General features: G+C 48.2%; 1 protein-coding gene across 3 annotated transcripts in view; it reads left to right on the top strand.

The window, feature by feature from the left end:
• Positions 1–647: 647 nt before the first annotated feature.
• Positions 648–25,404, top strand: part of SH3KBP1 (SH3 domain containing kinase binding protein 1) — a 329,089-nt gene continuing 304,332 nt past the window's right edge. For all 3 annotated transcript variants that reach the window (XM_034649071.1, XM_034649072.1, XM_011236658.3), the window contains exon 1: positions 648–899. Coding sequence is in view for 2 of the 3 variants with exons in the window: in XM_034649072.1 (XP_034504963.1) it covers positions 896–899 (4 nt within the window). In the remaining variant the exon portion in view is untranslated. The remainder of the gene's footprint in view (positions 900–25,404) is intronic.

Below are 25,404 nucleotides of genomic sequence, written 5' to 3'. Positions count from 1 at the left end.
GGGAGGGAGTCAGCTCTTACCTCAGGAGATTCTTGGGAACGTCAAAGCCTGGGAATACAGCTGAGCAACCCAACCCCACCTGGCCCAAGCACAGGGTGCGGGGTTAGGGGTCCCTGCGAGGGTCGGTGCGGGGCGATGTGCCCCACCAGCCCCGCTGTGTCCTTCTTTTTCTGAATCTCCATTCCGCCACCTCCTGTAAGCTGAACTAGCACTTGGCCGGCCTTTCCCACGCTGCACTGAATGGATGTAGCATTTCTCTCCCTCCATAGGGACCCCTTCTCCTGCCTTCCCAACAGCCCGCTCTGTGAAAGCTTATTTTGGGTTGCCTTGATCCCCGATCCTGGGGTTACCTGCCATCACCCTCAGCAGGTGTTCATTCCCTCACCTACCCATGGTCTCCCCACCCCCAGCCCGCCCTCCACCTCTAGTCGCACCCTATTGATCTGCCGCTTCCACCTTTTTTCCCACGTGCCCCTCCACTCGGACGCCCCCTCCCCCTCGACCCCCGCTCGGGTCTCGAGGAGTCTCGCGGCATTTCCCGCGGCGTTAGCCCAGCGGCCGCGGGTGTGGGGCGGCCTCGCAGAGCTGAGTCCTCCCCAGCGGGCGGTGAGGGGGGCGCCCGAGCGCCGCAGCCGCGTGGACGCCCCGGCCGCGATGCAGCAGCAGCAGCAGCAGCGGCAGGAATCACCACGGGGCAGCAGCAGCAGCAGCAGAGGCAGCAGCGGGCGGCGCTGAGCCGCCGTGGCCGCCGCTGCTGAGGAGAAAGCCGGCCCAGCCGCCGCCGCGTCCCGAGCCCCGCGTCCCTATCCCCGCGCCCGGATCCCGGCGCCCGACCCCCGCGCCCGCCTCCGCCAACTTTCACGCTGCCTCGGCGGCCCGGCCCGGCTCGACGCCAATGGGTGAGTAGGAGACTGCCCGCGCCCCGGCGCCCGGGTGTCCACCTCAGTCTGAGGGCGGCGCGCCTGTCCCGGGACCGCGGAGTCGGGAGGACGCTCAGGGGGCAGGGCCCTGGTGGGTGACACCGCGTTGGGCACCCTGCCTGCCTCGCGCGCCCCCATTCACTCCCACTCGCGTCCCTGTTGAGCCCGCGCGGCCCGGACGGGAACCCCGTGGGGGCCTGGGCGGAGGATCGCGGGCCGGCCCGTGGCGGCTGAGCCTGAGGGATGCAGGGGGTGTGGTTGGCTCTTCGGGTGGGCGGGGAGAGTTTTGTCTTGGCCATTTTCTCGCCCCAGCGCGCCCTCCTCTGCGCTGAGGACGTGGGTATTGGAAGCTGGTGGGCTCCGGCCCAGCGCGGGGTTCGCAGTGTCTGTCCGCCTGGCCCCGCCGCGGGGGAAGCCAGAATCTCGGGGTCTCGGGGCGGCCAGGGGCCGGGTTGCCTTTGCTGGGGGCCGACGTGGGGTGGTGGTGGTGCGGGAAACGCCCCAATACCCGGCCTGGCGTGCCATCCTCGGGTCCTGAGCGCCAGACGCATCTCTCTTGGAGCCCCTCTTCCTCTGGCCCTGACCCCCTCTCTGTCTGCCTTCCTTCTCTCAGTCGGGCTCTCCGCTCTGTGATGCTCAAAGGCCACTTCCTACATCCTCTAAGTCTGAAGGCTCAGGGAACTGGAGTCGGTGATCCAGCCCTCGATTTTACTGATCGAACATCAGTTCCAAGTAGGCAACTAACCCTTAGGTCCCCTGGGTCCCATCTGGTATAGACTCTGGCATACTGGAGCCACCCTGCCCAGAGGATCTGGCACTTTATTGGGCAAAGGACTTGTGCTTACCTGGGCTAGAATCATGTGGCCCACCCAGTTAATGTTCTTGCTGGAAGCCAGTCTCTGTCTTTCATGCCTTTGGCAGATTGTTTTTGGATGTTTCTAGGCCAGGCAGAGGCAGGCTGTAGATCATAATAATTCATAATAAAGTGGGACCTTTCTGTGTTCATGTAATAGGATTTGAGTAGGTGAGTCCAACAGTGATAGGCAAGCAGTCGTAGGATGCTCCTGAAGACGGATGCACTGGAAAAGGGGAGGTTTAACCCAATCGGTTGTTGACGGGCAGTTAAGATCCCATTTGTGGTCATTTGCCAAAATGGTTTTCCTTTTCTAAAGTGGTGACAATTTGATGGCCTCTCTGCTTCAGTGTCACTTTTTTCTCAGTGCCCTTCTCTTGTACCTGCACTACCTCCAGTCTAAATTAGTTTCTCTGTTAACCCTTTCTCCTATTGTACATTTAAAAAAATAGCGGTATTACATATTTATTTGAGTTTAACATTTATCTCCCCTACTGTAAGTTCCGTGACTGTAAGGACAGAACTGTGTTGGTACCGTTTTGCTCAGCACTGTTTTCTTTGGTGCCTGGTGTGGAGCAGGCCCTAATTAAATATTTATTGAATGAATGAATGAACGAATGAATGAATGAATGAGGAGATAGGAAACCTTCCTACCTGGTAGAAGACAAAACACTTAGCTCAACACTCTTCCTTTGCTTTGGCACTAATAAGATGATTTATTTTATTTTATTTTTTTTAAGATTTTTTTTTATTTGACAGAGATAGAGACAGCCAGCGAGAGAGGGAACACAAGCAGGGGGAGTGGGAGAGGAAAAAGCAGGCTCATAGCAGAGGAGCCTGATGTGGGGCTCGATCCCATAACGCCGGGATCACGCCCTGAGCCGAAGGCAGACGCTTAACCGCTATGCCACTCAGGTGCCCCAAGATGATTTAGTTTATTAACAGAAATATATACTTTAAACATTACTGGTCACTTAGTAACAGGTTGGTTTTTCCTGAGGTAACCAAAAATGACATTTTGATCACCTTTCCTTTTTTTTGGTGGGTCCTGAGAGTGTCGCACAAAAAAGAAGTTAGATACAAATGTCTTCTGTGGCTGGACTGTGCTTTCTGTATCTCAGAGGGAAGAGGAGTCCAGTTTAAGAAGAAACAGACCTGTTTATTATTCAAGCCTGAACTATTTTCATTATCCAGAGCCTCTCAAGAAAATTAGAGACTGCTTCTGCAGTTTATAGTCCTTTCAAGCTTAATATTTTTTTACTGTAACCATTACAAAACAGAGGGGGTGCAGAAATTGATTTTCATTTATTTCAGGTGTTCATACGTAGAGGCAATAAGATTAAAATGAATGCTGTCATTTGATTCATTAAAATGTTTATAGTGGAACTTAAGATGTCTGTAGTAGTTTATGGCTGAAGATCACCTGCTATTTTCTGTTTCTTCTTTTTTTTTCTGGGGGGGAGGGGCAGAGAGAGAGGGGAGGGGCAGAGGGAGAGGGGAGGAGAGAATCTTAAGTGGGCTTGATCCCACAACCCTGAGATCATGACCTGAGCCCAAATCAAGAGTCAGACACTTAACCAACTGAGCCACCCAGGTGCCCCAAAGAGTTGTTGTTGTTTTTTTTTAAGATTTTATTTTTAAGTAATCTTTACACCCAATGTGGGGCTTGAACTCACAATCCTGAGATCAAGAGTCGCGCGCTCCACCGACTGATCCAGCCAGGCACCCCCCACACCTGTTATTTTCTAAAGCATCTTCAGCAGTGTATTTGTGATGAAGTACAGGTATTTAACAACTGATTCTGTACATCGTCGGATGGAGCCACCCAATAGTGCTATTTCTGAAGCTGGTGTGTGTACACACACAGGCACAGCCCCCTTCTCCAATCCATCAAGTCTCCTTGGTTTTCAAAAGATTTTTCCAGTGTATCAGTTTGATACACTTGCATTCTTACCTGGCCTGGTAATGATTTTTCTGTTAATGGCTAACGCAGTGAAATTATATTATTTGGTCTTTAATCTGAAAAATAACTGAAGAGCATTAAATCCCTAATTGTGAAATGAAGCCAGTTAGTTGTAAAATGGCCTCTTACAAAAGCCCACTCAGAGTGTGCCCTCAGAGCTTGCAGGCAGATGCCTGCAGTGCCAGAGACAGGGAAAGCCTCTTGTCATTACGATTGCACAAATATTAATGATCCAGATTTGTGAATAGTGGAGGATTTGCAAGCCCAGCAAATGATTTTTATTTAGAAAATTCCAGGGTAACAAGAAAGTTTGGACTGTTTTTAGCAATGTATTGTTTTGGTGGGAGATTGCTTTATGCTGAACTAAAGCTAGATTGAATGTAATGTGTTGGTCTCCACAGTCTAAAGTTAGAAATGGAAGAAAAGACTCCACCTTTGTCATTCATGATTTTTATTTTGTCCCCTTATACTCATCATGGCACAGGCAAAACCTTGCTACCTCCCTGGTTGTACAGACCTTCAGTTTTTGTTGCATTACTGACATTCTCTCATCAGCTCTTGTATTTGAAATTGTTTTAAAGTAGATTGCATACAGTGGTCAGTATTCATCCATTCATCCAACTCTCCTTCCAGTATTTATTGATCTCCTGCTTTGTGCCAGGCGTTGTGCTAGGAATGGGCGCACAGCACACACAGACCTGGCAGCTTGGGCTTTTCCAGCTGGTGGGAGAGGTAGGCCTGAACGTAATACTCAAGACAAGATGTGATTAGAAGCCCTGCTAGGTCTCATGAAAGGAGATTAGAGAGAGGAAAAGTGATTTAGGCTACAGAGGGGTAAGGACAATGTCTTTGAGGAGATTGTGTTTGAGCTGAAATCTGAAATGTGAAAACTGGGTAGGAGTCGTCACTGCCCTCCAACCACCGCCCCTCGCCCGCCCCCTGGAACACACCTGGGGCGGAACAAGCCGGGATGGACCATGTGGGTGGGAGGGCTTGCGGGACAGGACCATGGAGGACTGGGCCTGTGGCAGGGGCTTTGGGGGAGCGTTTGAGGAAGCTGGGTGTTGCTCTGGATTGGATGCTGGCCGGAAGCGAGGTAATTCCGTGATGGGGGGGGGTCCTCATAAATCTTATCTAGAAGCAGGGAAGACCAGACAAAGGCTGTGATTGGTAACGAAGCAGCAGTCACTCCTATTAGCCAGGATGCAGGGATGTGTGGGGATGTTTGTGATTTGGACAAGGTTCACTTGTTCTCTGTGTTCAGACAGGATTACAGAGTGGTCTTGTTTTTGCCTTGTCCCATCCTGGTCACAGAGTGGCCTTGTCTGATGTTGGTGTCCTGGGGAATTGTTTGTTCACTGGGGGAGACTGCCCAGCCCGCTCCCGGATGGCAGGGACTGCTTTTCCGAACTAACTAAGGGATAAAAGGGGGCAGAGAATAGGAGGTGCGGGAGGACAGTGGCTTTCCAGATATATTTTGTGGTTCCTTCCTTGATATGGGCCGGCTCTAGTCTGCAGACTGTTCAACATGATGCGCAATGGACAACTGAAATGCCGGAGTCACACAGAGTAAGCTGCTGAGAACCAAGAAGTCAAGGTGGCTCTTAATGGGAAAGACGAGGGCAGGAAAATACTTGAATCTCCTCAATGTGAGAGGAGAGTCAAATACAGTGGTTCTCAGAGTGTGGTCCCCTGGCCAGCAGCAGCAGCCTCCCTGGGATCTTGTTAGAGATACACATTCCCTGGCCCCAGTTCTCCCTACTGAATGAGGAAGGGGGGGTGGAGCCTAGCAATCTGTGTTTTAAGGAGCCCTCCAGGTGGTTCTGATGCATGGTCAAGGTCGAGGGTGGAACCTCCTTGCCTCGCAGGTGAGAAAGCGGAGGTTCAGAGTACGTGGGTCACTGAAGAGCACATGGGCACTCTGGTCAAATATAAGTTGCTGTTATAAGTGACACATGGCCTTAGAGAAGGAGAAGAATATGCTCCTAGTTCGGAACAAACCTCTTATGGAGTCACTAGAACAGTACAGTGTGGATTCTTCCATGAATCTCGTCCATGCCGGATGTCCAGCACCTGGGCATTAGTGACACTAGTTGGCCCATCTCAACGGCGCTTGGACGTTGACCAGAGCATCACGTAGGTCTTTGCCATCGTCCTTCTTTTCCCTCCATCCTCTTTAGCAGGGACATTCAAATACATCGTTAGCATGATAGGGTTTTTGGTATTTGTTCTTGGTTTTCTGTACCTGGTACCTGTATTAGCTTCTGATTGATGCTGTAATAAATTACCAAAAACTTGGCATCCCACAATACCATAAGTTTATTTTCTTTAAAGTTCTGGAGATCAGACGTCCAACACAGGTCTCACTGGGCTAAGAGCAAGATGTGGGTAGGGCTGCATTCCTTCTGGAGGCTCTAGGGGAGGATCCCTTTCCTTGCTTTTTCCAGTTTCCAGAACCCTCTGCATTGCTTGGCTCATGGCCCACTTCCATCTTCCAAGCCAGCACTGGCCGGCCAGGTCTCTTTCATAGCACATCACTCTGACGCTGACTTTTCTGCTTCTCTCTTCCATGCTCAGGGAGGGCAGGACTGCGTCTGTTTGGTCATCGTGTCCGTGTGCTGGCACCTGGGAGGCCCCAAATTAAAATTGGTTGAGTTAATTATTATTCCTATCCTTCTAGTAACTTCCACCAGGTGTGTCTTAGACACCAAAGACAGAGCATGCTCTCCACTAAGCTCAGCGTTTCTCCTCCCTAGTGTCCATATCCTGGAGGCTATCACCACCTTTCCTGTCACTTCTGTAGCTGTTCTGCTATTGGTCTTGCCTCTTCTTCCTTCCCCTCTCTCAGCTCTTTCCAGGGTGCAGTCAAGCCCCAAATGTTTCTGGAATTAACCCCATGTCACCACCCTTCTGCAGATGCTTTAGATCTTGAACGCCTTAGCAAAGCCTTTGGGAAGCTTAGCAGCCACCCCTGCCTTGGTTTCTTCCACGCTTGTTCAGGCCTCTGAGCCTTGCCCATGTAGTTCCCTTCATGGGGTAGGGATTCCACTCTCTACTCTGCCTTCTAGTCTCTCTGTGTTAGTTTCCTCCTGCTGCAGTGACAAAATATTATAAACCCAGTGGCTTAAAACAGCATAAATTTGTAGTCTTACACTTCTGGAGGTCAGAAGTCCAAAATGAGTCTTACTGGATTGATGTTAAGGTGTTGGCAGGGCTGCCTTGCTTCTGGAGGCTGTAAGGGAGAATCCATTTCCTCGCCTTCTCTAGCTTCTGGAGTAAGTGCCCACATTCCTTGGCTTGTGGCCACATCACTGTAACCTCTGCTTCTGTCCTCACATCCCCTCCTGCCTTCCCTTTATAAAGACCGCTGTGTTGTACTGGGCCTGCCAGGATAATGCAGGCTATCTTCCCCATCTCAAACCCCTTAACTTAATCAATCTGCCTAGTCCTGTTTGCCACGGAAGGTAACACATTCACAGGTTCTGGGGATTCAGATGGGGACATCTTTGGGTGGGCTGTTACACAGCCTGACATACCCCTTGTTCATCTTTTGAGTCCTGCTCTAAAGGTTGCTACAGAACACGTCATCTTGTGTGAAGTCTGTTCATCTCTGACAGGGTGTCCCCAACACCATTGCCCTGGCTCATTGCCTGGCAAACACTAAGAGCCATATGTTGCTGAATGAATGAATGAATAACCCTTTCACCCAAGTATGGTTACTACTTGAAATTCTTGGAGGCTATTGGCTGCCAGGAGTGTGTGTACAATTCTGTGAGATCCCCCAGTCGTGGCGTGCTGACCAGGTCTGTTTACTGACAGTTCACGGTGGTCTGCACCACAGTGGGTGAGAAGGCTGACACCACATGTCACATGGCTTCGACAAAGAACTGCAGGTTCAGGATAGAAAATTCACTCTGGCAGCGGTTGTCAACTGGGGGCGATTTTGCCCCACAGGGGGACATTTGTCAATGTCTGGAGACACTTGGTTGTCACAGCTGGTGGGGGGGAGGGCAGTTTACTGGCACCTGGGGACCGGGAGCCAGGGGCCAGGGACACTGCTACACATCCTACAGCGTACAGGACAGCCTCCCAGCAGTTGTCTGCCCCCAAAAGTTGGGGAAGCCTGCTCTGAGTGTTACACAGATGGTTGAAGCAGCGTTTCCTTTCTTCGTCATCAGCTGCTCTGGACACAAGGTCTCTTCTGTAGCCACAGCCTTTGTTTTATGAATAAACCAAGAGGTCACTGGAAAGCAGGGCTCTTTGTCAGTCTTTCACCATTTTATTCTTTGCGTAGAAAGTGTCTTAACACAGCTCATGCCCCTCTTCTGTCGATACCTGGGTCGCAAAGTTGTAAACTTACTTCTCCCATGTTTGGCTCCCCTGATGTTCTGCCTTCCTAGTGGGATGTGCTTATGTGCCGAGTGGCAGATGGTGAGTCCTTCTGCCACTCACACATCGGTCCCTGGAACTGAAGCTCTGGAAAGGTCGTTGGCAGTCAGGGCAGCCCACACCATCAGATAATGAAACTGAGAACCTGAGAGGCAAAGTGACATGGTCCCCTAGCTGCAGGACCCAGCTTCCTTTAAATAGGAAAGAACTGGCCACATACACAGGTAGGTGCTCAGTAAATGTCAGGCTCCTGCTTCCCCCAGTGAGGCTCTTTCTACAAGTTGTTTCCCTGGTAAATTAAAACATAATAAAACACAACAGCTTTATTGAGATGTAATTCACATATCTTACGATTCACTCATCTAAAGTGTGCAGTTCAGTGGTTTTTGGTGTACTACATTATTAAGTTTTAAAATCGTGGTAGGGGCGCCTGGGTGGCACAGCGGTTGAGCGTCTGCCTTCGGCTCAGGGCGTGATCCCGGCGCTGTGGGATCGAGCCCCACATCAGGCTCCTCCGCTATGAGCCTGCTTCTTCCTCCCCCACTCCCCCTGCTTGTGTTCCCTCTCTCGCTGGCTGTCTCTCTCTCTGTCAAATAAATAAATAAAATGTTTAAAAAAAATAAAATTGTGGTAAAATAGATATAACAAAATTTGCCATTTTAACCATTTTCACGTCCGCAGTTGAGTGGCATTAAGTACATTCACAGTGTTGTGCAGCCAGCACCGCAGTCTATTTTGAAAACTTTTTCATCACCCCTCCCTGGCAAGTGGCTAACTTGAAGTATAGAATCCATGTCCCGTGGGGCTTCCTGGCCACCCAAGTGTTTTGGAGAACACTTGGTAGAAGCCCAAGGGTCCCAGTTAAGATTCCAAAGGAATACAGAGAGAGGGAAAGTATGGCTTTGTTGTTTTTAAATGTTTTTGGTCTGTGTTTCCTTTGGGAGGCACTTCATCTTCGCTCTGTCCTTCTAGCCACCTCCCTTGGTGACATCCCTCTCATCCTGTGGGGGAATTTTGAGTTTCCTTTTTCCATCCTGAAGCATTTGTGAGTTAGGTGCTTGAGTAACTTCCCTGGCAATTACTGGGGTTCATTAGGGTATTTCAGTCGTGGGAGAAAGCACTGCAGTGCCCAGCTGAGCTCTCCAATCTGCACGTGGAGGGTTGACAGAGTTGAACCCTTCTTTGCCCAGATTCCTTTAGCTGACAAAGGTACACTGGCATCCTGGGTGACTAGGAGAACTTGGTTTGCAACTTGATTGTTATTTTATGGGTAAATATCTAACAAGCAAGTCTATAGTTTTCATTAGGGGACGCTTCAACAAAGCAAAACGTAGCTCACGGACCTTCCTGCAGTGATAAACTGTGCCTATACTTAGCCTCAGGAAGAAAAAGGGACTAATAACAAAAAAATCCTCACTGATATGTGTCCTCACTGAACTGTATTCAGTGGGCAAGAAAAGCCCAGTAAAGGCCTTAAGCTGATTTCCTTCCAGTGGCCATGGAAGTTGCCCCCCCCCATGAGGCTGGTCTGCCCCCAGGTCAGGGACAGAGTGGCAAGATGACATGCTGTTCAATTCATACTGCTGTTTCTTCCTCGGTGTCTTGGATTAAATACTATAAATATTGAATTGGTTATTAATTACTCATTTTGTCTAACAAATTTAAGTCCTTAAGCACCCAAGTACAGCATGTATAGGTAGTTTAAATCACCATCTCCTTAAATTTCAGCTTCACTCAGTATGCAAACACCGGCCCTTGTGTTTTTGCTGGATTTTTCTGGACTGTTCTAGACTTGGAAGACTTGGGGCCCTGTTCTAGGTCTGGTCCTCTGGGGTTGCACTAGTTTTATCCATCACACACCCACTCCCTGTGTGAAAAGTCTTTAATTAGCTTAGTGTCCTCCCTAATTATTCCAACTAGTTCTCATTTTTGTGCCTAGAGCTGGAAGGAGGTGAATGTTGTTTTGGATGAGAACTGGAAAAGGCCTTCCTGGCTTTGCTCTCTCCTCCTCTTAGCCAGCTTCTTCATGGATATTCATTTTCTTCACCAGACTGTTCTGGATGCTACCTTCTGCTTGAACATTTTACATGCTAAATTCTGGGTAAAATTCATTTGACATGAATGGCTTCATAAATGGGCATTGCCTTCCTCCTATTTTGATCATTCAAAAACCGAAAACCAAAACCCCTCTTCATAATGAACAAAATGGGGTAGTTTTTCATCACTTAACCAGTGATTTCTCACTGCCCTTTTGTTCTCCATAAAATATTAGATGGACAACAGAGGTGTCAGCCCAAATGCAGTCTGTCAATTAGCTCATTGTTGACAACTAAGCAGGTTGGGCAGAGCAAGTGTTGGGAAATTGATGGTGATGTTTTAGCTTAGTTGCTATCTTTGTTTTTTGTTTTGTTCTTTTTAAAGATTTTATTAATGTATTTGAGAGAGAGAGCACAAGCAGGGGGACCGGCAGGCAGAGGGAGAAGCACGTAGAGGGAGAAGCAGGCTCCCTGCCGAGCAAGGAGCCCGATGTGGGACTCGATCCCAGGACTGTGGGATCATGACCTGAGCCAAAAGCAGATGCTTAACCAGCTGAGCCACCCAGGAGCCCCAGAACTTCTTTTTTTTTTTTAAAGATTGCTCGATTGATTTAAAGAGTGGGTGGGGGAGGGTAGAGAGGGAGGGAGAGGGAGAAGAAGAGCATCTCCAGGAGACTCTGTGCTGAGCCCCGAGCCCGATGTGGGGCTCAATCTCAGGACCTAAGATCACGACCTGAGCTGAAACCAAGAGTCAGACCCTTAACTGACTGAGCCACACAGGCGCCCAGATGGAGAGCCGAACTCTGTAGCTGGTGGTCTTCCCCTGGGGAATGCGCATCAGAACTCTATGCCTCGGTCCTCCGCATCTGATTTCAGTGGACCGACAGGCATATTTTGGAAGAGTTCTCTAGGAGATTCTGCTGTGTACCCCTGAGTCTCAACTTATCTGGGTTTCATAACTGGTAGAAACTTTGTCCTGGATCTTAACTGATGAAGACCATGTTCCTTTACTGGGTTAAGACTGTCTCCTGCTTCATATCATGTGCACGCACGCAGTAAGGACTTTCTTCAAGTAAGGAAGCTAAGCAGAGCCTGTTAATCTGAAAAGGGGGGCTTATTACAGGACCACAGGGGCCTCTCACGCAACCCAAAGGGCCCCAACAAGCCCCAGAACCAGTGATAGGCCAGCTGCCCCCCATACCATCTGGCAATCTCTCCTCCCTGCCCCTGTCCCCTTGTTTTCTTTTCGTGCAACTCATTCATGGGGCGCATGCCACAGTTCCAGCCACTTGCTAAGAGGGACTTGATTCATCATCCCAGTCCCAAATTCCCATTAGCAAGACTGAGCCCACTGGAGTCAACATCACCCCCTGAAGATACACAGGTGGCTGCTGTGGGCCCACTTCTGTGAGGGGAAGGACGAGCCCAGTTCTGGTCCCATGTAAATGTTTAAGGAGGGTCTACTGGGTGCCAGGTGTGTGCTAGGTGCTGGGACAGCCATACCCAAACGAAGCCCTGCCCCTGGGAGCAGTGCTGGCAAGAAGGGTGGGGGGCGGGAACGGGACCTGGGGTCATTCTTGGGGCAGACACTATAAATGAGGATGCGTGAAAGCCGTAAGCCAGAATACCTGAAAGTGCCCTGTGCCCATTTTCCCTGGCTTTCTCTTGACAACGGGGTAATTGGTGTGAGGTGGTGTTAGAGCCTTTGAGGATGTTCCATCCATCTTTAGAGTCCCTTTCATAAGCCTGCCTTGAGGAAGGGCTCCAGGCCACACCCGGCACAGTTGTGCTCCCAGGTGAGTAATGGGGTTATTTTTATCCTTTGAGACCTCAGTCATGTAACTCACCTTAGTCTCTCCTTTTGCATTGGCAGCACATAAAAAATGTGTAGATGGGGCTTTGGGGGCATTTGGATGGGTTGGTGATAGCACACTGTGGGGGTGGGGTACAGTTGTGACACTCTCTGGCTCTTTTAGGGAACCTGTGGGTTTTTAAATGGAGGAAGAGATGAAGACATTGTGAAAAACAGCCACTGGCTGGCGAGTTAACCGCCCAGTCGGAGAGACAAATGGAAAAGAGTGTAGGGGACTGTCACCCTAATATCTGGCCTGCTGCTTCTCTCCAACCTTATGCCTTCTGTCCTCTCCACCCTCTCTCCCCCATCCTTTCTTGCTCCCCTCACCCTATCTCTCATCCCTCATTCCCCCCACTCCATCTCTCTCTCCTACCCTCTCATCCTCTTCCCTTCACACTTTCCCAGCTGTGTCTCCCTCCTCCTCTGCTGCCTTCCAAAGTAATCCCGTTGCCCACGTTCTCCCCACTTTCTCCCTGCCACCTTCTCTCCCCCCACTTTTTTCATTATCCCCACCTCTCTTCCTGTCCCTTGCCACACATCCTCTCTCTTCTCCCTCCTCTCCACCTCACCCTCTACTCTGTCCCTGCCCTCTCTCCCACCCTTCCCCCAGTACCCTCTGTCCCCACCCCTTTCCCCACAACTTCTTCTTACCCCCCCCCTTTCCCCAATTCTCTTTTCTCTGGTACCCTGTCTTTCCCCTCACTGTCTACCAATACCCCATCCACCCACCCTCTTCTGACCCTCCTTCCCTCCCTCTCTTTCTCTCCTCCCCTTCCCCAGGGCGTCTCTCTTTTTGTCCCTTTGTCCTCTTTCTTTCTTTCTTTCTTTCTTTCTTTCTTTCTTTCTTTCTTTCTTTCTTTCTTTCTTTCGTCTTTCTTATCTTTCTGTCTGTCTTTCTGTCTTTCCTTCATTCTCTCTCTTCCATCTCCTCACTGTCCCATCCTCTCTTCCTCACCCCTCCTCTTCTATCCGTCTGTCCCCCTTCTCACCCACACTCATCCTCCTCCATATTCCCCTTCTCCACACCCCTGCCTTACCCTTCCCTTCTTACTAACCCCTCTTTCTTACTAACTCCCTCTCTTTTCCCACCCCTCTACCTCCCATCTCCTCCCTCTTCTCCTTCCCCTGTTCCTCTCCCTCCCCCTCAACCAGCTCTCTCTCTCTCTTCCTCTTCCTCCCCCCACACCCTTTCACTCCCAAAACACCCCTTCTCACACCCCTCCCATTGCTTCCTTAGAGCCCTCTCCCACCAGTATTGCCCAGGCCTCCACAGATTTTCCGGTGGTCACTGTGTCATCATCACCACCTCTTTTGCTCAGTAAAAGTACTGTGGCCCTGAGACTAGGTGAAACTGTCCCTTATTCAGTGCAGTCTAAGGTCACAATGGTCACAGCAGGAGGTGTGGTCCCCCGGGGGAGAAGAAACCTTCCCTGAGTGGTCTCTGTGTGGGCCTGTGGAAGGAGCCCCTGCCACCTTACTGGACTGGGGCACACTGCAGGGAGCCAGCTGTGGGAGGGGGCGGTGCAGGCTCCCTGCCCCGGAGTGGGGTGCTCACTTTACAGGACCTGCGCAGGAGCCGGTGCATTCTAGGCTGTTTCTTCTAGCTCTAACATTCTCGAACCTTAAATTTTTTTGTTATGAATATGTAGCAACTGTATTACAGGGTTTAGGAAATAGAAAACAGGAGAATTTAAATTGACAGCTCAGACTGTACCCCGATGCAACCACTCTCATTTTATTTTGGTGTACATCTTTTCAGTCTTTTTACTACATACTTGTGGATATATGTGCGTGGATTGTAATAAATATAATTATGTGGCCTGTGTTTTTTTTTTTATCTTCATAGTCATCTTCAAAGCCAGTGTTTTTAGTTACTGAATATCTGAGTTCAGGAATCTCAGTTCCTGTAACCATTTCCCTATCATTTGAGCACATAGAGTGTTTCCATAATCTTGATGTTATAAATAGGGTTGTGATGGACATCATTTTCCTTTTTATCCTTTAAGGAATTCAGGTTGTAGGCAGGGTGACATTTTATATCCATTCTTTGTTTCCATAGCTCCCTGAATGACTAGAATGGCCGATGATGATGATGATGAAGAGGACTTGAGGCCTTGGGGTTATTGCGTGGGGATTGGTGGGGTACCTGCCATCCCCGAGCTAGCTTTCAGTTTTACTTCAAGAAACTATGTGCTCACGTGCTCATGTGGCTTTTCATCCCTTCTATACTCTATGTGCTTCACGTGTGTGTGTGTGTGTGTGTGTGAGAGAGAGAGAGAGACAGAGACAGAGACAGAGACAGAGACAGAGACAGAGACAGGGAGACGGAGAGAGACAGAGACAGGGAGACGGAGAGAGACAGAGACAGGGACAGAGAGGAGGGGGAAGAGAGCCACCTCTGAAGGAGATTGCTAGCGAGGCTTTCATAGTCCACAGCACTGTACCCTCTTCGCGGTGCCATTTCGAGGTGATTAATGCTGGTTTAGCATTCAGGTGTGAGATTAGGGTATACACAGTGAAAGGTGAAATGCTTGGGGGTTTGGTTCCTTCTCTTTCTTTTCCCCTTCCCTCCCTCCTTTCACTTCGTGCCCTGACTGGCATTGAAAGGAACTTTGTTTCCTAGAACAATAGGGAAAAGTGTGTCCTGGAGGCCCTGGGTCCTCGTTGTGACTTTATATTTCTCTGGGGTGTGGGTCCAAGTCCTGTGCCAACAAGGAAAGGTCATGACTGTGATAACCCTCCTGTGGTTTCTGAGCTTAGCTTTGTGTCACCATCATACACTTCCCTCAAAATATTATGCTTTTAGCTTCAAAGGGCAACAGGTAGGGCTGGTTAGAATCTCAAGATCCAGGCCAGAAGAACCATCTCAAAGCCTTCCCTCATGGTGCATCAGTTTCGTTAATGGATAGCGTTGTGTAAAGTATTTCTTCCTCAGCCAACAAGGCTATGCCAAATGTCAGCTCAAGTACCTGGTAAAAAATTAGTTGAATATTTATGATGCCCTCTCACGGGCAGGTTTCTGTGAAAGTTCTAAACTTCGTGATAGTACATGTTAGAGAGCATTGGTAGCTAACCTCTACCACATGTTTTCTCCCTTTCTTACATTTTCAAATTGTGAACATAACCAGCTCGTACTGGTAGAACAAACAAGACAATTGACCTAATACTGCCATATATTGGAATTCAGTGACGTTCTGCCAGTGTTTATTGAGTGCCTGTTAAGTGTAAGATTTGATAACTAGAGGAACTCAGAGATATTTAAGGTTACGCTCAATGACATGTTTTAGTTAACTTTCATTTCCCCAACTGGGAAGGAGACTGTGATGTGATTATTTCAGGAACCAGACAACGAAGTAAGCTGTCAAACCAAAGGGTGTTTGTTTGAAGAAATTCTGCTTATCCAGAAAGAGGGAAAGGTCTTAATTTGAGGAACACACGTCAAGTTAAAAGACAACTTTCTGAGATTCGACAATGTTTAGTCAGTCTCTGAAGCTCCCTTCTCACCGGAGGTCTAGAAAGAAACCAGATAGAGTAGGGTTTCTCAAACAAGTAATATGGAAGGTCCCCTCACAAGGAAAATGGTTTCCAAGAAGCCCTATTTTGCCTTAAACATTTGAAAGTGTTTATTAGCTTTTATTTATTTATTTTTTTTGTGGTCCAATATGCATAACATGAAATTAACCATTTTTACCATTTTGAGTGTATAGTTCAGTGGCATTAAGTGCATTCACATGGTGTTTTTAAATTTTTTTATTCTTTATTTTATTTTTTAAAAAGATTTTTTTTATTTATTTGAGAGAGAGAGAACATGAGCAGGGGGAGGGGCAGAGGGGAAAGCAGACTCCTCACTGAGCGGGCAGCCTGACGAGGGGCTCCATCCCAGGACCCTGGGATCATGACCTGAGCCAAAGGCAGATGCTTAACTGACTGAGCCACCCAGGTGCCCTACATTGTGTGTGTGTGTGTGTTTTTAAGATTTTATTTATTAGAGAGAGAAAGAGCACCAACAGGGGGAGGAGCAGAGGGAGAGGGAGAAGCAGGCTCCCCACCCAGTAGGGAGCCTGACATGGGACTCAATCCCAGGACCCTGGGATCATGACCTGAGCCGAAGGCAGATGCTTAACTGACTGAGCCACCCAGGCGCCCTGCATTTGCATTGTTGTACAACTATCACCACTGTCCTTCTCCAGAACTTTTTAATCTTCCCCACCTGAAACTCCATGCCCCTTAAACACCAACTCCCCATTTCCCCTGCCTCCATCCCCTGGCGTCCATTGTTCTACTTTTTGTTTCTGTGATTTTTGACCGCTGCAAGTACCGCATGTACGTGGAATCATACTGTATTGGTCCTTTTGTGACTGGCTTATTTCACTTGGTGTAATGTCTTCAAGGTTCATCCGTGTTGTAGTGCATGTCAGATTTTCCTTCCTTTTTAAAAAAGATTTATTTACTTGAGAGAGAGAGAGAGAAAGAGAGAGGGAGAGAGGAGGGGCAGAGGGAGAGAGAGAATCTCAAGCAGACTCCCCACTGAGCGTGGAGCCTGATGTGGGGCTTGCTCTCAGGACCATGAGATCATGAGCTGAGGTGAAATCAAGAGTCCGATGCTTAACCGACTGAACCACACAGGTGTCCCTAGCCTTTCCTTCCCTTTTGATTGCCTTAACCTTTTTAATAGTAATACTACTTGAAAATCCAGGTACTTAACTAGATAAAAGCTCCTTTTGCTTTTAGCTCATTTGTGAGTATAAACCTGACATAGATTTGCAAATTAAGTATAAATTAACCCAATAAAGCTCAAATCAACACTAATAGGAGACACGATGGAGACACAATGGTGTGTTTCAGAAACGGAGTCTTAGCTGGCACTGTGACAGAGCACACACCACTTAAGGCTGCACGGCCTTTTGAGTTCACTTGCTTCTCCCATCTCTCTGTCTCTTCAAACCATGGTGAGAACTTTTCCTTCATACAGGCTATTTCACTTGGAGCGATGCCTTCAAAACAGTTCTGAAAGCTGATATGATATTTGATACAGACTATATGTTGTGTGGATGGAGTCAAGTGTCATTATAAAATATACACTCATGACCCCATCCCCCCATGTGCGTTCTGGCTCAGTGCCCTCTCCCTGCCTTCTCATTAGGAAACGACCATCGTGGGTCTTTTTAGAAATCATCATTACCTTCTTTAACAAACAGTTTTATCATTTCCACATATATCTCCTAAAAACATATTGTCTGGTTTTGCTTGGTTTTTAGTTTTTTAAACCTGGCGCCAAACTGCACAGAGACTTGTGTTTTGCTTGTTGTCTCTCATTTTGTAGTTCATTTATTTTTCCTGCCTTGTGTGCCATTGTGTATTTATCCTTTCTCTTGCTGGTGAACTTTTGCATTGCCTTCATTTTTTTTCTACTATGAATGGACTTCCTATCACCATTTTAATAGATGTCTCTAGGTGCATATGTAAAATATGGTTTTTTTTTAAGGTGTATAGCAAGGAGTGACTTTGCCGGCTTTCAAGTTGCTGGATTTCCAAAGTGGTTGTGCCAGCGTATTCTCCCAGTGAATGAGGGAACGACCAAACTAATGAATGAAGAAGAGAGCGTATTTGTAGAAGGAGAGAGTATGTGAGCTTGAGAAGAGACTGTCAAATTGGTTTTCAAAGTGTATAGTCTCAGAGTGTACACATTTCTGCTGCTCCCATGCCCAGCAACATTTGGTATCCCAGCCATATTAGAGCATAGGCTAAATGGCTGTCACAGAGACCCCAAGATAGCATAGCTGTCTGTTTTCCTCTCTGGCCACTGCCTGCTGACCCCTGGACTGTTTAAGATGAGTGAATGGCTCTGCTCTGCAGGGTCATCGGGGTCAGGTGCCTCCTCTCCTGTTGCCCCCTCCACCATCGCTGGGGCCTTGCCTTTGTCAGTGGGGTAGGAGGGGCTTATGGGCACTCGTCTGCCTTCCAGCCCACGGGGAGAGGGAGGTGGAGGCTGAGCTGCTCCTCTCTTTAAAGGATGTGACTTGGAAACTGCTCATGTCATTCCCTCACAGAGCCTGTTGGTAAGAATTTAGCTAAAGCCTCAGCCCTAGCCGCAGGTGGGTCTGGGGGATGTCGTTTCCGCCTGGGCAGCCATGTGCCCCGCACAAACTGGGGGTGGGAGATTAGTTTCCTGTTCCTGCTGTAACAAATTACCACAAACTCAATGGCTTAAAACAATACAGAGTTATTGTCTTGTAGTTTGGAAGGTCAGAAGCCCAGAAAGGGTTGGCAGGGCTGCGTTCCTTCTGGAGGCTCCAGGGGAGGACCTGTCCTCTGCCTTTTGCAGCTTCTAGAGGCGGCCGCAGTTCTTGGCTAATGGTTCCTTCTTCACGTGACTCCCACCCCTGCCTCTGTTGTCCCATCTTCTCTGGCTCATCTGCTTCTCTCTTCCATGATTTAAGGCCCTCATGATGACGCTGGGCCCAGCCAGATAGTCCAGGGTATTCTTCCCATCTCAAGGTCCTCAAGTTAATCACACCTGCGAAGCTTGTTCTGCCTGGTTAGGTAACCTATGCCCAGGTCCCAGGAATTAGCATATGGACATATTTGGGGATGCCATTATTCTGTCTACCCTGGAAGGAGGGAAGGGTTCTATTTCTAAAAGGAGGAAGGGGACACTGGGAGTTAATCATCAGTCTCTGCTGCATCATATGACTGCATTTTTGCCAGTCTCATGACTGTGGGTGTATTTTTAAAGTATTAGATTGTCAGAGCTGAACTTATTGAAGATGGGACTTCATTTTCTGTTACTTTGTGATTCCCAGGATTCACATGTCTAAATAATCATGAAAGCAAACCGTATTTTTGAGGTCTACTTTTTTCTCTCATGAGTGACAATGCCCTCCATCTGTCTTCTGTTTGCTGCATTCCTTTTGTGAAGGCCATTTCCAAGCAGTGGCCCACTTGTAGTTTCCTCGGGGGAGCCCACAGAGCAGCTGGTGTCGCTAGGATTAAATACATGGTGTGTAGTAGGAGCTTGGCACAGAGTAGGGCCTCATATGAGTTACTAATAAACAACCAAAAAGGCCACACGAGTACATCGTGCCAGAGCCCTCTCATGTGTGAAGACCCCCTCATACATTCCGTGCACATGATGGGTGCACTGATCGTACTCCCCTATCCTAATAGCTTTGGGCCCCCCAGTTTGTGTATTCATCTGTTTTCTGTGCATGTGCGTGCATGTGTGTGTGTGGAAGGGGGGGGCACAGACACACAGAGATTTTTTTGGCATGTACTATGGACTGAATGTTTGTGTCCCTACGGAGTTAAAATGTTGAAACTCTAATCCCCAAAGACATGCTTTTGGAGGTTGGACTTCCTGGAGGTAATTAGGTCATGAGGGTGGAACCCTCATGATGGGGTTAGTGTCCTTATCAGAAGACATAGCAGAGAGCTTTCTCTCTCTCTCTTCCCGCCCCCTCTCTCCCTCTCCCTTTTCCTCTCCCCCCACCTCTCTCTTTCCACCATTCTCGCAACACCTGTATGAGGATACCACGAAGAGGGTTCTCAGCAGAGCCTGACCACACTGGCACTATGATCTTGGAATTTCAGCCTCCAGAACTGTGAGGAAAAAATGTTTGTTGAAGTCACCCAGTGTCTGGTGTTCCTGTTACAGCAACGCACACTAGGACAGCACGGAAGACAGGGGTGAACGTGAGAACTCTGGTGGTATCTGGCAGTCCCTGACTTTGTCTCTTTGGTGGAAGACTGCAAATATTTACATCAATTTTGATAGATATACAGAACTTTTGGAAAATAACTCAGAATCATCTGAAGTTACACATTTTTCTTTTGTCAGAATGTAGAAATAATATAAAAACAAACGCCTCCAGTGAATTCAGAATGTCTTAAAATGGTGCTGAACTGAGTTGTGTGAACTGAGAGTGAGTGCCGGGAACACTGGACTTATGAGCATTAAGGTTGTAGAAAGGGTCCTTGTTGTGGATGGTGTTTTGGAAATTCAATGTAGAAAATAATCTTAAGATTGTTAGGAACTGTGAGAGCCACACCAGGATCTCATAGTGGCCCACAGTGTTTTATAAATCTTGAATTGCTCATGTTTGAGAATCCAGTTGATATTTCCGTAACATGTTGGATCCCTTAAACGCCAGGTCTTCTGGTGTCCTTGGGCTGGCATTCCTGCTTGGCTGCAGTTGTGGGAGCTCTGTTTAGATGGGTGAGTATGTGAATTTAGTTTGCTGTGCTCCCCACCACTCCCTATTGCCTCCCAGACATAAGCTGTGATTGGCAATCAGTTGCTAGAGATAATCAGGCATATACTGTTGTTCCTGGATCTTCTTAACTTTGGGGGTGTCCTGCCTCCCCACTAGACCATTGGGTTGTCTTTCAAACATCCCTAACCTCAACAGTTTGAATTCTCTCCTGAAATTACAACCAGATTGTGCTCTTTGGTTGGCGCTGAATCATTCTTTCAAAGAGAGTTGCTGAAAATTTGTAGGTCACAAGGATTATGTGAACCTCCAGGTGGACCTGCTATTTAATGATTGACTCTGGGTCACTCTCCTTTGAATGTTCCTGTCACAACCAACGGGGTTGGTATGTTGTTTTTCATATGGTAACCTTGGTCCCACCATGTGTCTGCCTGGCCCATGAGTGAGAAATACCAATAGTTTCCAATATCCCAGGCTCTTCCCCCTCACCTGAGCTGTAATTTGAACACCAGAGTGCCACCACTGTCTGCTGTACTTTCTTTAGACCGGTGTCATCATTGACCTTGGTGCTGACATGTGTGCATTGGCTCTATGCTGGATGTGCCTTGGGAGCTGCTGTTTTAAAATAGATTGTCCTGTCAAGAGCATCCAGGTGGTGGACCTTCAGTGGTAGGAAAAGCTATTTAAAGGCATAATGTGACTGGAGGGGCGCCTGGGTGGCTCAGTCGTTAAGCGTCTGCCCTCGGCTCAGGGCCTGATCCCAGGGTCCTGGGATCGAGCCCCGCATTGGGCTCCCTGCTCCACTGGGAGCCTGCTTCTTCCTCTCCCACTCCCCTTGCTTGTGTTCCGTCTCTCGCTGGTTGTCCCTCTCTGTCAAATAAATAAATAAATAAAATCTTAAAAAAAAATAACATGACTGGAGAGTTCTGAAACAACCTGATGAAGGATGTCTTTTAGAGGTGGAATATAGCTAAGTGAGACCGGGGCCAGTTTGGGGAGTGCTGTGGGAAAGCAAGTTTCCCCACTCTGAGAGGAGGCCGGGGCCAGGGGGCAGAGCAGCAGGGGGAGGAGCACGGTCTCATCTGATTTCTGTGCTAGCTCGGGTCCTCCCCATCTCCCCCCAGCTGGAGAGCTTCTTTTAGGAATCTTTGCTTTCTCCTCTGCCATCCATTGCTTCCTTCTGATAATGAGGGACTCAGTCAGTAGTGTGTCAAATTTATGTGTGCGCTAATTTTTAGATGTAAGGTAGGGAAACCTTGCTGTGGTGATGACTTAGGAGGCTATGATACTCTTTAGTCTTTTTTTTGCTGGCTCTGACAGCACTATCCTGGGTGCCTTCCCATTGCCTCCTTGCTCTCCCTGGGCTCTGCTAAGTCTTTGCCTGGTCCCTTCCTTCCATACTGTCTGAAACCCTGTCCTGGGAAATCCTGGCTCACAGCCTGGAGCTGACGAGTTCTTGCTTAGGAGGTAGAAGTCAATAGCATGTTTGGCTAAAATAATTCATGCATGCAACTGTCATAATTTCACTTTCCTGGGTTGATAATTATGAACGAGAAGAAACCACCAACTGAGGATGAGTTACTGATTTTTGAGGGGGTATCATGAGACATCTTATTTATCTTTGCTTTACTTGGTCTGCTGGAAAATGCAAGGAAATCCGATTTGTTGTAGCCAGACATCATTCCCTCTTCCTTTTCCTCCCTCCCCACCTCTAAGTCGGATGCAGATACATCCAGATGCACGGGAGAAGGGTCACTGTTGGAGGAGAGGGCACTGGGCACGTGCTGGGCTCAGGAAGCCCCACCAGGTACTGCAAGGACCCCACAAATCATTCTCTGTGGACTGTAGTTGCTTTGACGCTAAGGCAAAGGCCATGGCTGTCTCCTCCACGCTGGTATCCCCATATCTGGCACTGTGTCTCAGCCAGAATGAACAGCAAAAGAAAAATATTTGTTGAATGAGTGAAAACAACATACGATGTATGACTCTAAAGCCAGGGTCTCGTTTCTCCAAACTGGGCCGGAAATCAGTATTTAATGGTATTGCTTATTCACGTCTCCTCTGCACATCGTGTGTGATCAGGGGCAACTGAGGAAGTCAGGGCTGCTTGCAGTCTTCCCTGCTGTTGGCCCTGTCGTTGTGTAAGGTCTGTTCCCATGTCTGGATGTATTTCTGTCTGTCTTGAAGGAACCAAAGAAATAAGTAAAAGTTATCCATAGCATGGTCTGTGGGAGAGTTGTGGCGTTACGACAGTATTTGTGCCCAGACCACTTCTGTACATACAAGTGTCTTCCTGCGGCCCTTGATTAGCCTTTGTCAAGCATCTCATTTGCGCCAAACTTGTTGAGAAAGGAGCCATAATTGGCTCAGACTAGGGCACCCTGTGTCGTTAGGGCGGCTGGCAGGCTGGTTTGTTGGACTGTCTCTTCCAGAGTTTCCTTGCCGTGAGTCTGCCCCAGAAGAAATCTATTTTATTTTTCTTAGTTGTGGCCGGCGTTTGGGCTTGCCACACTTCCTCCGGGGGATGTGATGAAGCGCATGTATGTGCCCTGGGCTCTGCAGAGGAGATTTGAGATAAGGGAGCCAGTGTGTTCATTTCTGCAGGCTTGTCATCCTGCATTTTAGGGAAGTGTCGCTGGGCCCCCCCACCCCGGCCGTGTACTGAGCGATGCGACGTTTTTCTTCTCTTTTCCTCTTGCTGTCTTTTCTCTTTCGCCTGAGCTAGTCCCTGGTGTTTTGCTTTGGGATTCTTTTCTTCTTCCCTAGGGAGTCATTGCTTAGAAAACGCCCTCTTGTCAAAAACACCGAGTCTTCAATATCATAAATTGGTAGCAGAAACTCCTCTGTCAGTTGGCTTAATATTTTAACTGTTGCTAATGGCTAAGAGTTGGCAGCGTGATGGCAGGTGCCTTTGGAAGCCAGTTGGGCCAACCGGACTGTTGGCTGTCTACTTTTGTTAATGTGGGAATGCTCACTTGGGGACCAGCCCATTTATCACACCACTCCGATCTTTTAATGCTTTTATGCTTTGGAGAATTATAGGAGCCATATGCTGCTTCACAGGTAAGCGAGACCTGCTAAAAATAGAGCTTGAATGGCCCGTTGTTCTGGCTTTGGAAAACATGGCTTTTTATTTTTAGGCCAGCCTTTGTTAGCCCTAACTACTCTCAAGCCTAAGTAATAGGAATCACTGAGCATGACCTTTGTCAGTTGGACACCGTTAGAGTTGGAACCCTGACTCCCAACTAGTTGGAAGGAGAATCCAAATCTCTTGAAATATGGAGTGCTGACTGCCATGTGGCTCCTCTTCTTCTCCCCCGGTCTCTATTCCGGAGGATTCTGGGTCTCTGCACATTTAGGGTGCTCATCACATACACACAAAGTACGTTGAAAGAGAGTGAGTTCTGGCTCTCTTGGAGTTTCTGGCACTGGCCAAAGAAATAACCAGAACAGATTGGCATCTACTAGCTTTGAGGCCTTTGAAGAACAACACTGAGACTCAGACCCATGTGCTGTGAGGTTGGGGTGGTCCAAAATGGAAATTGTCCTCACCATTCTTAGTTGCAGAGTGATGTATTAAAGGATAGGTAAGAAAAGGCTTGACTTCCATTGCTCATTTCATAAGTAATAATCTCATTTTACTATTCCCCATTCTTGCCCACCTTCAGTTACAGAAATAACTCTGAGTGGGTTTTCTTTTTAAAGATCTGTGTCAAGCAAATACCTCATAAAAACGGCACAGGCAAAGTGTTCTATTTAGAATTGCCCTGTGACACAAAACCACATGTGTTTTCTGTCCCCAGGCACTGGCTTCTTTGGAGGTAAGGCCTACGGGAATGGAGGCCAATGGTAGCCAGTGGCATGGAGCCAGGCCTTCAGGGGAGGCAAGGGTTGTGGACTTTTGAAGATAGTTTTACTCAGGACTCACGCATTTATTAGACCTGAAACAAGCTACTCTGGTATTTGATAGCCAGGTGTATTTGTTTCCTACTGCTGCCATGACAAATGACCACAGAATTAGTGGCTTAAAACAACACGAATTTATTGTCTTACTGTTCTGTAGATCAGAGGTCTGATGTGGGTCTCTCTGGACTAAACTCGTGTTGACAGGGCTGTGTTCCTTTCCGGAAACTCTAGGGAAAATGATATTCCCTTGTCTTTTCCAGCATCTAGAGACTGTTCTCATTCCTTGGCTCATGGCCCCCTTCCTCCATCTTCAAAGCCTGCAGCAGGGGGTCCTCTCCTCACGTCACATCACATCGCTCTGACCTTCTCTTTGCCCCCAACTTAAACTTTGAAGAACCCTTAGGATTACATTAGGTCCACCAGGATAATTCAGGGTAATCTCCCGATTTTAAGGTCAGCTGATTAGCCAGCTTCATTCCATCTGCAACTGTAGTGTCCCTTTGCCAGGTATTCACAGCTCCAAGGATTAGGATGTATCTGTTCTGCCTGCCACACCACGGATGCTGTTTTCTTTTTTTAAAATTCCAGTAAAATTAATATACAGTGTTATATTAGCTTCAGGTGAGGGTGTTGTTTTTCTCGATCTCCATGTCAGGTAGAGCCAAAGGGGCAGTCGATTTGGTGGCAGCCTGTGTGGAAAACAGCTTCCATCTTTGCAGAGTTTGAGGAAGTTGCAAAGGAGGTTTCACTCAGCCAGTGGGCTGTAAAGTTTGTCAGATGGCCCTGTTGCTCTGTAGACTGTCCTGGGGTTTTGATGATCCTAGCTGAGACTCTCACTGAAGCCACCCTCTCCTAGGGCTGCTGGGGTCTCGGGTTGCATTGAAGAAGAGCCAGGAGTTGGGATGGCTGGAAACAGCTGGGCTGACCAGCAAGAGGGGAATGAGGAAGCAGGGAGATGAGGACAGGAAATGACAGACAAGTCTGCCCCTTGGGAGGAAGAAAATAGAAGATGGGCTTGATTACATCTGGCCCTAAAGAAAATAAATCATGGGCTTTCTTGTTGTGGGCTTCGTGATTGATTCCGCTGTTGAGTCAACTTGAAGACTCTGGGCTAAATAAATTCATTTGGTCAGGTTTTGGACATTTAGTATGCTCCAGCCCCAGTAAGCCTGACGAGTTCATTGTAGACAGTGTCCCAGGGGAGGCTTGTCCCTGCCCAAAAGGCCCTCTCTGGAGACAGCAGCAGCCCAGCTGGAGACCTCATCCCTGGAG

This window comes from Ailuropoda melanoleuca, chromosome X (assembly GCF_002007445.2).
Source record: "Ailuropoda melanoleuca isolate Jingjing chromosome X, ASM200744v2, whole genome shotgun sequence".
Taxonomy (NCBI): Eukaryota; Metazoa; Chordata; class Mammalia; order Carnivora; family Ursidae; genus Ailuropoda; species Ailuropoda melanoleuca.
Note: the sequence above shows the minus strand (reverse complement) of the source record. Positions and strands in the feature narration are given on the sequence as shown.